Source organism: Planococcus citri, chromosome 2 (assembly GCF_950023065.1).
Source record: "Planococcus citri chromosome 2, ihPlaCitr1.1, whole genome shotgun sequence".
Lineage (NCBI taxonomy): Eukaryota > Metazoa > Arthropoda > Insecta > Hemiptera > Pseudococcidae > Planococcus > Planococcus citri.
Genome location: NC_088678.1, coordinates 67,605,553 through 67,619,900, shown reverse-complemented (window position 1 = coordinate 67,619,900; position 14,348 = coordinate 67,605,553). Strand labels below are relative to the sequence as shown.

General features: G+C 33.9%; 2 protein-coding genes across 7 annotated transcripts in view; one reads left to right on the top strand and one right to left on the bottom strand.

Annotated features, from left to right (window-relative positions):
• LOC135837333 (echinoderm microtubule-associated protein-like 2) overlaps window positions 1–14,348 on the bottom strand; it is a 172,731-nt gene that overhangs the window by 38,422 nt on the left and 119,961 nt on the right. Inside the window, exons 1-2 of one of the 6 annotated variants that reach the window (XM_065352566.1) lie at window positions 1,767–2,219; window positions 1,270–1,458 (exon numbers count right to left, since the gene is read on the bottom strand). In XM_065352566.1, coding sequence (XP_065208638.1) covers window positions 1,270–1,458; window positions 1,767–1,845 — 268 coding nt within the window. In that variant the 5' untranslated portion in view covers window positions 1,846–2,219. Of the gene's footprint in view, window positions 1–1,269; window positions 1,459–1,766; window positions 2,220–14,348 lie in introns of those variants that run through there. The other 5 variants (XM_065352565.1, XM_065352564.1, XM_065352569.1 and 2 more) reach the window with 5 other exon arrangements.
• LOC135837329 (uncharacterized) lies at window positions 8,090–14,181 on the top strand. Its single transcript, XM_065352559.1, has 6 exons — window positions 8,090–8,370; window positions 8,558–8,761; window positions 8,842–9,427; window positions 9,502–9,767; window positions 13,157–13,315; window positions 13,417–14,181. Exons 1-6 carry the CDS (start codon window positions 8,185–8,187, stop codon window positions 14,056–14,058), a joined length of 2,043 nt encoding a protein of 680 aa, XP_065208631.1. The 5' UTR covers window positions 8,090–8,184; the 3' UTR covers window positions 14,059–14,181.

The window sequence follows — 14,348 nt, the reverse complement described above, 5'->3', positions numbered from 1 at the left end:
GGGGGTGAGGAAGTCGGGGGTAAACAGTTTGTACAATTCCAGTCTCATCTCTCCTCCCTCACGTCAAAATTCACATCACTTCTTCACGCCTCTGCCAGCTATTCATCTCCATATCTAAAATCCATAATTTTTATTAATTTATTACTCAAATTATTATTACAGTGCAGATGCCACACAAATGCTCGCAGAACACGCTAAAGCTTATCACTTTCACATAAATTTACACATTAAGCACGCCACAACCAGTAAATCAAAATACCATCACACCATCATGCCCTGTCTACCGACATATACGTGCTTTTATCTATATTATCGCATATTTCTGGTCATTTTTACTGCTTTAAATAATTAACTGCTATGAGCTGGAGCTTCCTATTTATCCTACACACACTGTACCAATAATACTGATATTACGACAATAATTTCAACTCGTTCATATACTCATGCATCGGCGTAGTTCCTTTCCCATTCGTCACAGCAATCATGATGAAGTGATGATTAAGCTATGATATGTACAATATTATTACAAACAACTTTCGATCATCGAAACCGAAAGTGCTGTCCTTCGTGTTTTATATGTACTAGGTATGTTATGTTCAGCGATATAGCAGAACTGATTAATACATCTAATCACTAATCAGTTCGTATTCACAATAGCGAATCATCCCGACTGCAAATCGTATTCGTTTGTTCTGTACCTCTATACATAACCTATTCAATTTCCTGAACGATAGAGCGAAAAAAAATGTACCATCTACTTCCATGATGATTTCATTTCATTGTTCCGTATTTACGTACATATGTACATTACACATAAGGTACTCTCAACGTACAGTATAGAAGTACAACTGTGTAAGCCCCTCTTACGTTGGTACTGGATTCTAACCCCTTTATTATTCGTGATATTTTTAGCCATCTGACTCTTCGACCGGATTCTCGTCTCTCCCAAAAATATTATATCAAAAGCAACGTACCTACTTGTACTACACATGTACACAAAGAATACCATTCTCGTATTATCTCTTCGTATAGATCAGAGCTAGACCATTAGAATTAACACATCTACGTGAATTTCTTCAACTTTACCTATTTTTCGTCAATTTTTGACATTTAATTCAATCCATAGGTACCTATCTAGATGAGCCGGATATGGATATCCCGAGTCAATAAACCATATACCACAAATACGAAAGACTAGGTATGTGGTTCCAGATCTAAAGATACATATCTACATACAAATATAAAATATTCTAATCAAATAATAATTACTTCGATATAGTCCATTTTTGGCCGGAGGCGTGCTCAGTGATCTGGATCCTTCGAGTTGGGTTAATCTTCTCAATACGTCAGCTAAGGTCGATCGAAGGCAAACGATTTCGTCATTTTGTTCCAAAACTTTCTTCTCCAGATCGGTGACTCGTTCTCGCAGCGATTCATTTTCAGTCTCAATCATATCATCTGTGGAAAAAAAATACCCAAAAAAATCATATAACATGAAAAACAAAATACATTTATGTACAACAAAAATTACACGAATCTCTATAATATCGTACATTTATCTTTCTTCGATCAACAAACCATAAAAAAAAACTTCATTTTATGACCCACAAATGCACACATTTGCACGTATGTACCTATTTTATAAACAGGGCAGGGGACTAGGGAGGGGTATGCCATGAAAACCCAGACAAGGTGAAGGTCTATCTCAACACAGGTAACCCAAACAGCAGAAAATTAGTTGATTTGATGGAGATGGAAATACTTACGCCAAGCATTGCTAACCACAGTCGATAACGAATCGTCGTTCTCTGCGACACATTGCATAACCATTATATCAGTCAACATTCGGTTCCAGTTCTTTTTTTTTTCGATCACTACAACATCTACGAGTACGAATAATTACCGATCACTATGTTTTAATTACGTAATTACCCATGGCTGGTGCTCATGGCTGGAAAAAAATTTCATCGTGAGTACGATTTGGAACCGTCGAAACAACACCACCACCACCTCCACGACAACGACGACACGAAAGAAAACCGAAAACAAAACGCGACCGGGTGCATAGTCCCAGGTTGCAATACATCGGGAAAATGAATCGAGAGTCGCCGGCAGCATGAAAACAGATCAATAATCCGGCAAGGCGCGGCGGTAGGTAATCAGCTGACGGAAATGAGCGTACTCGTATAATAGGGTTGCAACAGTACTCGCGAGTACTACACGCGCATTCTTCCAACCAAATGCGGTACTTTTACTATGTACTTATCACTTCAATGCACACCGCTAACTACTAATTTGTCACATTGTAGACTGGGACTGGGCTATAGGATCTAGGCGATCTGTGATGTGATGACCACTATTTCACCTTATGTATACCTCATCTATCCATCCATATAGCTCTCGTCTCGTCTCCTCTCTTCTCACTTCCTCTCTTCTACAGCTTTGAAACATCCCATCACCGAAGGCGACATCCACCTTCAAGTTCAATTTGGCTTCGTTTATCTCGAATTACCTGATTTGAATATACGAGTACATAGGCACATAGATAGATAGGTTTGCCAGTCAGCTACATTCTATTTTATTTTTTTTCAAATCTTATGCTAACGACTATGTGTTTTTTTTTCTGCTTCGAGTAAAACATGAAAAAAAAATATTCCCAGAGTGATATTTCCTTCCGCGTAATAATTAAATCGAGTACTAATTGTTTTACTCGTCGAGTTTCTCGGCTCGGTGCAACTACAGCTACTCGTACATATGCCAAAAGCCTATTTAGCTGTCTGAATTGCAACCTGCCCATGCCTTCTGTGTCTTGTCAGTAGCACAACGTTTCCTCTTATTAACCGCCATCCATTGCGTGAAATTATTAATCTATTTACTCGGCCGTGCCTCGGATTAGACCATGACCAACCTTAATATAAATAATGAGAGGATTTCTCATACGTCGTTGCATCTGCTCGAAGAAGTTCTATCTTTTCTGAATCTAAAATTTGAAAAATAAAAAAATATTTTGATATAACGGGAGAAAAAAATGACGAATAATTGCATTGAAAAAACGAACGTCGAAATTAATTTGTAACGAAACAACACGAAGATTTGGACAAAACTATTTAGTCTTTTTAATTCCATACACATTTAATAATTTTTTTACGAGAAAAAAATTTCTTAGTCAAGAAAAAATAATTTTTTATCAGAAAAAAAAAACGTCAATTTTTAATCAGGAAAGATTTCAATATACCATCAGAAAAAAAGGGAATTCTATTATCAGAAAACAATGTAAGTTCTTCATAAAAAAATTGTCAATTCTTCATTAGAAAAAATAAATAAATTTTTCATTCAAAAAAACGTCAATTTCTTTATCAAAAAAAAGTGCAGCAAATTTCTCATCAGAGCAGCTGCTAATTTTTCACCAGAAAATATGATGTTAATTTTTAATCAGAATAGAATGCCGATTTTTTAAAAGATAAGAAATCTCAATTTTCATCACAAAAAGGTGTACATTTTTCATCAGAACCGATATCAATTTCACATATGAAAAAAATCTCAATTTCACCAGGAAAAAGTCTCAATTTTCCATCTGAAAAAAAACTCAATTTTTCTCTAGAAAGAGTTTAAAATCTAGACAGAAAGGTCATTGACCTTGAAAGGTCATAGACTGAATGCTAGACGAACTTCCAAAGTCGGACAGATAAGTCAATGACCTTAAGAGATCGGACAATGAGGTCAGACAGCCTTCTAAACCCAGACAGACAGGCCAATGACCTTTATAGAGCAGACAAGTCAATAACCTAGGAAGCCCGACAGGATTTCAGTTGGCCCTCAAAAGCCAGACAGACAGGTCAATGGCCTTAGGAGGCTATAGACTGAAAGCCAGACGGTCTCCAGAAGCCAGACAGACAGGACAATAACCTTATGCAGCCGGAAGCCAGACAGCCTTCACAATTTTACAAGCTAGACAACGAGGTCATTGACCTCAGAAAACAGAAAAACTGTCAGGATTTTTTTTGTTCTTCACCAGATAAAATGTCAGATTTTTATCAGAAGAAAAATTGTTAGTTCTTCATCAGAAAATATGACTATCTTTCTTCAGAAAAAATATCAGGTTTTTTATTAGAATTTTTTTTTAGTTTTTTGTTATAAAAAGTGCCACTTTTCATCAGAAAAGATGTGATGTTTTTTTTCCATCAGAAACCCAAAAAAATATCAGGTGTTCATCAGTAGTTAGTTCTTCATCAGAAAATATGCCATTTTTTCTTCATAAAAATATATATTAGTTTTCTATAAGATTTTTTTTTTAGTTTTTTGTTATAAAAAAGTGTCATTTTTTTATCAGAAAAGACTGTCAATTTTTCATTGGTAAATCATATCAAGTTTTTCAATTAAAAGAATTTTTCATAAGATGTCAATTTTCTGTTAGGAAAGGATGCAAATTTTTCATCAGAAACAGAAAAAATATCAGGTTTCTTATCAGAATTTTTTTTAGTTTTTCACTATAAAAAAGTGCTCATTTATTTCATCAGAAAAAATTGATATTTTTTCCATCAGAAACTCGGGAAAATTTTTAGGTTTTCATCAGAAGCAAATGTTAGTTCTTCATCAGAAAATGTGCCCATTTTTCTTCAGATAAATATTCTATCAGTTTTTTATAAGATTTTTTTTTAGTTCTTTATTATAAAAAAGTGCCATTTTTTCATCAGAAAAGACTGTCAATTTTTCATTGGCAAATCATATCATGTTTTTCAATCAAAGGAATTTTTTAAATTTTTCGTCAGAAAAGATGTGAATTTTCTGTTTGGAAAGGATGCAAATTTTTCATCAGAAAATAAGTGTTTTTTCATCAGAAACCCAGAAAAAATGTCAGGTTTTTATCATCAGAAAAATTGTTAGTTCTTCATCAGAAAATATGACAATTTTTCTTCAGAAAAAATATCAGGTTTTTTATCAGAAATTTTCTCTAGTTTTTCACTATAAAAAAGTGTCATTTTTTCATCAGAAAAGAGTGATGGTTTTTTTCATCAGAAGCCCAGAAAAATGTTAGGTTTTCATCAGAAGAAAGTGTCAGTTCTCATCAGAAAATATGCCAATTTTTCTTCAGAAAAATATATCAGTTTTTTATAAGATTTTTTTTTCAGTTTTTAATTATAAAAAAGTGACATTTTTTCATCAGAAAAGAATGTAAATTTTTCATTATACCTTGTTAGCTTTTTTATTTAGAATAATTTTTTATTTTTTCATAAAAAAAGATGCCAATTCCCTGTTAGGAAAGCATGCAAATTTTTCATCATAAAAGATGTTTTTTTTTTTTTTTTATCAGACACTCAGAAAAAATGCATGGTTTTTATCAGAAGAAAAATTGTTAGTTCTTCATCAGAAAACATGCCCATTTTTCTTCAGAAAAAATTTCAGTTTTTTAATAGGGCTACATATGAAATTTTTGTTTTTATCATAAAAAAGTGTTATTTTTTCATCAGAAAAGAATGCCAATTTTTCATTTGTAAATCATGTCAGTTTTTTTAGTTAAAAGAATTTTTCATTTTTTCACCAGAAAACATGCCAATTTTCCATTAGGAATGCATGCAAATGTTTCGTCAGAAAAGATGTTTTTTTTTTCATCATTAGAAAACCAGAAAAATGTCACGTTTTTATCAGAAGAAAATGTTAGTACTTCATCGGAAAAAGATGCCAATTTTTTATCAGAGAAAATGCCATTTTTCATTTGTAAACGTGTCGAGTTATTCATTCAAAAGAGTTTTTTTCATTAGAAAAAAACTGCAAATTTTTCACAAGAAAATTTTCTTGGTATTTCATCAAATTCAATTTTTCAACAGAAAAAAATCTAAGGTACCTAATTTAATTTTTCCGAAAATAAGTAGGTAATGTCAATTTTTCCTTTTAAAAAAATGTCATTTTCAATGTTTTATTAGAAAAGGACAAATTTTTTATTGTAAAAAGTAATATGTGGAAAACTTTATGAAAATTAGAATAAAATTAGGATCATCGATGCCATTGGAAAAACAAATCATCAGTATTGATCACATTTTATCGCTCATCAAATTCTAATCAAGGTAACAGATCATTACAAATGCACATTTCATCCAAACAGATAGCTCCCACCTCTTCTCCCTTTCCCCCTTCTCCCTTTCTCCCTGCCATTAAGTAAACAAATTTGAATGATTTTTCTCTTCATACCTACTTACATAGGTTAAGTACCATATATTCGCAAACACATCACATGACAGGTACATACTACATACAAATACGAAATCCAATACACAACCAAACCAAAAATAGCATTTATAAATTCGAGCACAACAACACGATTGAAAACGAACTCGTTGGTATGAACATTTCACATACATAGAAAATTTCGACCTTCGAGCAAACAATACCTTGAAAATTAGACACCAGCTATGAAACAAAAGAAGTTAGGAATTTTCGCCGATGGTGTTTCGAGTGTTACGACGAGTTGAAAATGAAAATACAAGACGTATAACAAGTACGAAATACGAATTAGCACTTGGCACCGATATTTTTCATCTCACAATCAGTACACAGATTACGAAAAACATTACTTTATACGATGAACCGTTGACACGAAACTAAATTCACAACAACCACATTTAAAGCACAGAGATTTGCATTTCGTAATACTATAATGAAATAAAAAGCGAGTAATTGAATAAGTTATAGTCAAACACGATGAAAAATCAATCTCACGATAAAATAACAATACAGACTGATATTACACTAATTGATAAAAAAAAAAATTTCGACTAAAAATACCTATCTGTGTTCGAGCTATAGGTAAGCATTATTTTTTGAATCAAGAACGAACAATCAGCACTTATCTTGAGAAGAAAAATTTAAACGACAGTCGAGAACAATTATATAACGTTATCGCGTTATCACAAAGCGAAGCTCTTCTTTTCACTCATTTCATTATTCGAGTTATTTACAGGTTAGATAAGTTCACAAGGTGTTTAATTTTTTATTCAAAATATGCCACATTCCATAGTACAATTTTCGAGTCTCAAGTAGGTATATACTACATACTACATAGGTTCGACTTGAACATAAAGCTCGACAAATTTTCACTTCATCAACTTGAGTAGGTAGGTGACTGTCATGAAATGAAAATGATTTCCAAAAAATTTATTCACATGCGCTACGTGTGTGAAATATTTAATCATAATTTACTATCTGTAAGCGCCACTTTGTATTCATTAATAGTATTGAGCCTTTTCCGAGCTTTAAATTTCATATTGAGCAATTTTAAATTACACATCAGTACTGGTATACAGATTTAAAAAATTAATTTGAAGCAGCGATAACGTAGAAAAGTCATGTTTATTGGATCTGTTGGTAAATTGAAGATATTTTATGGTAAATTTTATCAAGCGATGCCACGAGAGAGTTCGCTTTTATGTTTTTCAAAGCAATATTTTACAATGAAGATTTTGCTTTTATTATCATTCGCTTATTTAGCAGGTAAAACAATACTCGTATTTTTAATTTAAATTGTCTTAGCTGGAAAGTAGGTATACCATAGAATCGTTCAAAAATCATAAACTCATCATGAAATTGAAAAAACTTAAAATCACCATCTTCCGGCCTCTGTCGCCTCCCCTCCTGTCCTCATTTAGCGCAAAACCATCAAGAAACCGTCAAAAAAAGCTTTATTTACCTACCAAAAATAGGAAACACTCTTGGAAGTCAAAATGCTAAAATCAGAAAATAAAAATCAAATTTTCGAATAATATTCCCGATTGTTTTTTGTTAAGTTTGTTCCATGGATTTTCATAATTTAAAAAAATCAAAATCTCATCTGTTTGCCCCCCCCCCAGCCTCCTTCCCTTCACCAATGGAGGACCAAAATCGTGTGAACTTTCAAAATTCAAAAATATTGAAACACATACCTACCTATCTGTACTCTACTAAGCTCTTAAACTAAATTTCATTACACATCAATTTTTTTAGAGAGTTGGGATGAAAACTCTACTCCATTATTTTTCTTTTTTCTAAATCCAACTTGAGAAAAATTTTCACTCGAATCGAATCACTCAAATTGAATTTTTTTTGTTTTCAGCGGTTTCTTCAGCTCGAAGAACAACCACGAAAGAGCCTCCGGTTCATGATAAGCTTATCACAACATTGCTCAATAATGCCATCGAAAAAACTTTCCAAACAATGAATTCAGATACGATCGACAAATTAGTTCTCAGCATGGAGAATCTAAATTCGTTCTCTTATGAAACATACATCGACTGCCAAATGGAGCCCTTTGAAAACAAGTTCTACTTCACTAATGTCACGGTAACCCAAATAAAAGTAGAATCTGCCAACTTGCGACGTGAATTTTATCACAATAGAATGGTAAGTACGAGTAAGTGTGAGTAATTTTATTAGGTGGGTAGTACTTCGAACATTAAAATCGATTGATGTCTTGATCTACAAAATAGATCATTTTTCTAAAAAAAAAGAAAAAAAAACCTAGGAAAACTGAATTTGAAAAATTAATAACCAACTGAATGTAGATGTTTTTATATCGATTTGTTCGCAGATCTTATTTTTCAATCGCCTATCCCTTGAAATTAGAGGATACGTGGGGGCAACCTCAGATACAGCTCATGTGGGTTTTCCTCACTCTATGATTTTCAAAAACATCTCCATTCACGTAATAGCTGAATCCCTACAGAGGTTCTCAACGGACGAATTTTACCCGTACATTGATTTCATTCACTATGAAGATTACGAATCTCATTTGGTACGTAGGAAAATTGAGTTCGTCGTAATCTCACAAGAGCTCAGACACAAATATCCAACTAATTGGTCACATAATTTCAGGTAGCTCCGCCTTGGTACCACGAAGACTTGCCATTTCACCTCATAGACGATGTGTATAGCCGGATCGAAGATCACTTACCATCCTTATTCGAATTCGGTTTACGAAACAACAATAACTTCACGCAAACACTCCAAGCAACGCTTTCTCGCTGTCCTGAAAAAGAAACCATCACATCGTTCTATTCTTTAGATATTTTCAGAACGAAGAGTTACTACTTTATACCACACATCAAATCTTTAGGTCGTACCCTCGGCAATATCTCCATCACTGGAATGCACAATTTTCATAGTCACTCGATCGCTAAAAATCGCAGTCGAACTGTCAGCACCCTGGCAATTAAATATATTCAAGGAACCGCTGATTTACATTATATTGGTGGAAATTTCACAATTTTTCCATTATACTTTGAAGTAGATTGCATTTCGATAACGGTTGATCAAAAACAGCAACGTATTACCGCGACTGCGCACAATTATACCGTTATTGAGACCAAAACGAACGTACCATTGACGGAGTATCAGTCCAAATGGGTAATGGAAGGGATTCAGGTGGCGATTGCGTCTTCGATAATGCCATCGATGAAACGTAAGTCATGTTTGGATGAATTTCTACTCGAAAAAACCCTGTAAATTATTATTGATGTTCTTCTGATTTCACAGACTACAGAAACAGTAATTATTCGACCAATACACTCGAAGAACACCCGATTGTAAAAATAAGTACCAAATTATCTCAGCAATTCAAGGGTAGCACGATACAGAAACTGTACGATGCTTGGAGCATAACGATACCAGAAAGCTTCAACACAGAATCAACGATCGAAATAGAATCAAATATTTATAATATTTCAATTGAAGCTAAACCCAAAACAGATTTGAAACCGTATCCAGATAGGATCCTATGTAATCTCTATCGCAACTTGCAAGTAAGTTAGTCCCTCAATTATTCCCAGTATTGGATAGGTACTTGGCCCTGGAATTTTAGATGAAATGAATGGATTTATTCGGACTACTTCCTTTAAAAGCTTTTTTGCGGGATCCTGTAGTGGAAGAGGTCATATTCAACATATGTACTAAAACTCTGACCCTGACCCTGTACCCCTCGTGCTAGAGCGTGAAGTGTCCCTTCGAAAAAAAATTTATTTCAAAAAATATTCCCCATTAAGTTCTCATCAGAATAACATCATTATTAAGGTATTTTTTTTGAAACAAAATATACATTTTAGCTTTGCAAAATCACAATTTTTATCAGGCTTGTTGAACAAAAAAAATTCCCGTTATAAAGGTTATGGTAATAAAATTTAACAAGAAATTCAAAATTTTGGTTAAAGTGATAAATAATAGACTTTGGCTCTATCTGAATGGTTAGTGAAGATCATCCAAATAGGGTTGGTAGTAGGCAACGTAGCTAACAATAAGTTCTCAGCAATTGGGATTAACACAGAGAGCTGATTACTTAATGATTTCCCTACTACGTATATTGCGGCTACTGCTATTTTAACAGTACTTACCCCAGCCACACTCGCAATAGAAGACCACTACGCAATTATTTATCATATAGAAAGTAAAACAATACACATACACACGTACTGAATACTTGTATTACACATAAAAAAGAGTCACAATAACGAATTACTGCACATAAAAGACTTAACAAATTACACTTAATCGAAATAATTTCCTTAACTATGAACTAAAAACCATGTTAACCGAGGGCCTGAGCTTTCCAAGATTTATGGGTACATTTAACGTGTCAATTCGCGACTCTTGTCGTTGTAGAACTGCGACGAGTCTAGGTAGTTAATTTGGCTAGCTAGCCAAAAGAATACCTTGACCACACCTATTGTTACCTAAATGGTAAAGGGTTGACATACGCGAATATATATATTGGCAAATACTGGTAGTGGCTTAAGGTATATCCCGAGCTACAGCATCCGCAATATAGATGTGCGTTTGTTTGTGATTATCCGCAAAATATCCGCAAATAACGTCACATCATGAAAACGAACTTGAAAAATGTAAGGAACTTGATTATATTTATGCGCACCATATCGTATAACTAATATTATATTTTTAGGGTCAATATACGCTATACATTTTAAACGTTTAAAATTAGTTTATGTAAGTGTCTTTCCCAGAAATATAAGAAAAATTAACGAAAACATCGGAAAAATGTAGTTAGCTAGTATAGTTACTCAATTTGCCCTATAGATAGCACCTATGATTTTTGCGGATATATTGCGGATATTTGCGTTTATCCAATTGCGGATAACTTGCGGCAAATTGTAGCTCGGGATACTTCCTACTCTTACAAAAGGTTATGGTAGAGGTTATCATTTGTCAAGGTTATCGTTAAGGTTCAGGGTACCTACCAGAGTCCTGCACGGTGTAGTTAAAAGTTATCTGCGTTAGTCGCGCGTCGAGCGCGGATAGCTATGGTTAGTAGTCATCCTAATGGCAGGTTATAACCGCACCGGCCAGTGCGATAATATTTGTAATTCATATAACGTAACCATTGACTAACTTGTAGTTAAAATAACTACACTACCTGCAATTATACCGCGTTCGTATCAGAAAAATAACGTTTGCTTCTTTCTTATCTGTTTGATGAGTCAGCAAAATGTACTGATGACACACCTACAGAACTGAAGCTAACTTACCGCTGCATCGGCAGGTAGTTGTAGTTAGTTATTTGTCGGTTGCGCGAGCCGACAAAACTAACTACAGTTAGTAACGTGTAGTTAAATTAGCCGATAGCTTCGGCGGTTATCCGGCTATTTTAACTACACCGTGCAGGACTCTGGTACCTACAGTTATTTGGGATCATTTATTTTGGGTAAATGGTCAATTTGTACTTTGTACGTATATGGAGTGACTTTTTCAAAATTTTTGAAGCATAGACACAATGGAAGAACATCTTTTTTCAAAAACTTTTTTAAAATTTTTATTTGAACCATCAAACATCTTTCATTGGAACTTGAAACAAATACTCTGAGTCTGAAATTTCATTTTATTTTATTTCAATACTGAAATTTTATTTTATTCTATCTTTCATCAAGTCTTTTTGTCTTTTCATCTTTTCATCTTTTCGTCTTTTTGTCCTTTTGTCTTTTCATCTTTTCGTCTCTTCATCTTTTTGTCTTTTTGCCTTTCACTTTTTCTTCTTTTAGCCTTTTTGACTTTTCATTGTATTTTTGTCTTCTAGTTGTCTTTTAGTCTCTAATGGTTTATACTTTTCCCCAAGTACCTATAGGGTGGGCAGAGCTGTAGGAATGAAACGATCTCGAAACCGGAAGAGATTAAATCCCGATTCAAATACAATCTAAAAACCAATTCCTAAACCAAAATCGTTATTTCTCTTGATCCCAAATCCAATATAATTTTGAACCCAAAACTGAAATAAAATCGTTTCAGTTACTTACACGATTTCAATTTTTGCCTTTTTTCTGCAATTTATTTTGATAAATTGTCATTTTACATCATTTATCATCATTCATTCAGATTATGATACAAATTCTCGACAAATTAAGCAAAATATGCATTTAAAACATTAAACCAGTTACACCATTTTTTAGACCCCTTGCAGGATTTATTGGTCAATTTGGGCTTAAAATTGGTTGAAATGAAAATCCCAAAACTGAAACCAATTCAACCCAGAACCAAAACAATTTTTTCAATCCTGAAACAAATCCCGAAACTGAAATAAAAATTTAGAAGTACAACTCCCAAAACAATTCCAATCCAGAAATGAATAAATTTCAATCCCAAAACCGAAATCCAATCCCAAAATCATTTTGGTCCCACAGTTCTGGGGGTGGGCTTCATACAAGAGAGCCAAGATCATTTAAGGATCCAACAAAGATTTTTTCTTGAAAAGGGGGTGATGTGGAACAATATTATTGGAATGTGGAAATGAGATATTTTCAAAAAAATTTCAATGATTTGAATTTCTTCTACATTTTTTTGATTTTTTTCAACTTTGAGGGACTTTCTACCTGGGCCCAATATAGTTTGAAGGACTGGGGAATGCTTTTTCATGAAAATGAGGTTATTCAGAAAAATTCTGACACAGAAGCAAAGAATTTTCATAGATGAAACTTTTTTTTTGAATTTTTTTCCACTTGGAGGGGCTCTCAGCACCACTTTTTTTTTTGCAGATAGGAGAAATTGGAAAATGGGGAATTATTTTCTCACTCGAGGTTTAAATAAAAAAACTTGAAATGACTGGACTAACTTGCAGATTGTCAACCGCTTACCGATCACAATGATCCTACTGTTCAAAATCTCGTCACACTAATGCACTAAAAAATTTCAGATACACTTCAAAACCTCTACTTGGTTAGGAAAAATTAGCGTGTTCAACAGCACTCACGAATTCGACGATATCGGTTTCCTAATGGGGAAAGTATTCGTTGAGCTAGTCAAACAAAACAATTCCAATGAATTTGAATTGAAATCCTTTTCAACCCTTGACGTAAGCATGCAATACTACTTTCAAATTATAAATACCTACCAGTACATCAGATCAATTCCATAATATTCCATCCCTCACTCCAAAACTAATCACAATTTCAGGTTAAACTGTTTCCAACCCAGTACAATTTCACAGATCACGATCGATTGGAGATAGCACAAAAAACGCAACAATTGATGATCTCGTTGATTAAGAAAACAGTTATCCTTTTCGCAGAACCACTGCTTTCCTTACCGTTAGACCACTGTACCTCGCCAGTAAAAATGTTCGACGACTTCCTGCCCTTCTACGCCGATCACGAATTACCTTTTCGTGTACCTGTTAGCAGAATTGCGAACGAATCCTTGCTATCGAATATAACCAACTTGATAATCACAGACTGGAGGAAATCGCCCACAGCTTGTGTCTCGATTAACCAAGAAGACCTTGTCAATGGAAGTATGGTCATATCGACATACGTGAATTTACAATTGGGGTTGATCGAACTTCTGATGAATTGTGATAATGATTTTATACCACTTGATGAGCTGCATTTGTGGACACCTAGTGTATATGTACGAAATTACACTGATCGTGGAGAGATAGAAGTGGATATTGTTTCGTATCCGAGGTGTACGGATCGCTACATTGGTCAGTGGGATGAACTGGAATTTCTCCCTACTTCGAATCTCGTTTGGATTCGGGAAAAACTAGAATATATCCTTGGCGAATGTTTCAATCATCTTATCAGTGTCGGTTCTTAACATTATTGTTAGTCTAATTTAGCTAATATGTATTATTAATTTTGTACCAATTAAATAAATGAAACTCCCACCGCCAAGTTACACATAAAGTCATTAAAAATAATAAATTTGATTGCAAGAGCAGGTGTTTTGTCTTCATTTATGTATCTTCATTGGCGGATTTCTGGGTTTTGAAATCTGAGTGCCACTTTGTATTCATTTTGGTACTTGGTGTTTTCGAGTTTTAAATTTCATATCGAGCAATTTTTAATCACATCAGATTCGAACCATCGATAAAGCAAAAAATCATT

Excerpts from the sequence above, each read along its gene's own strand:
- LOC135837329 (XM_065352559.1), top strand. The coding sequence starts at position 8,185 with ATGAATTCAGATACGATCGACAAATTAGTTCTCAGCATGGAGAATCTA. Across the intron at positions 8,762-8,841 it reads AAGATTACGAATCTCATTTG|GTAGCTCCGCCTTGGTACCA; the intron begins GTACGTAGGAAA and ends ACATAATTTCAG. Across the intron at positions 9,768-13,156 it reads ATCTCTATCGCAACTTGCAA|ATACACTTCAAAACCTCTAC; the intron begins GTAAGTTAGTCC and ends AAAAAATTTCAG.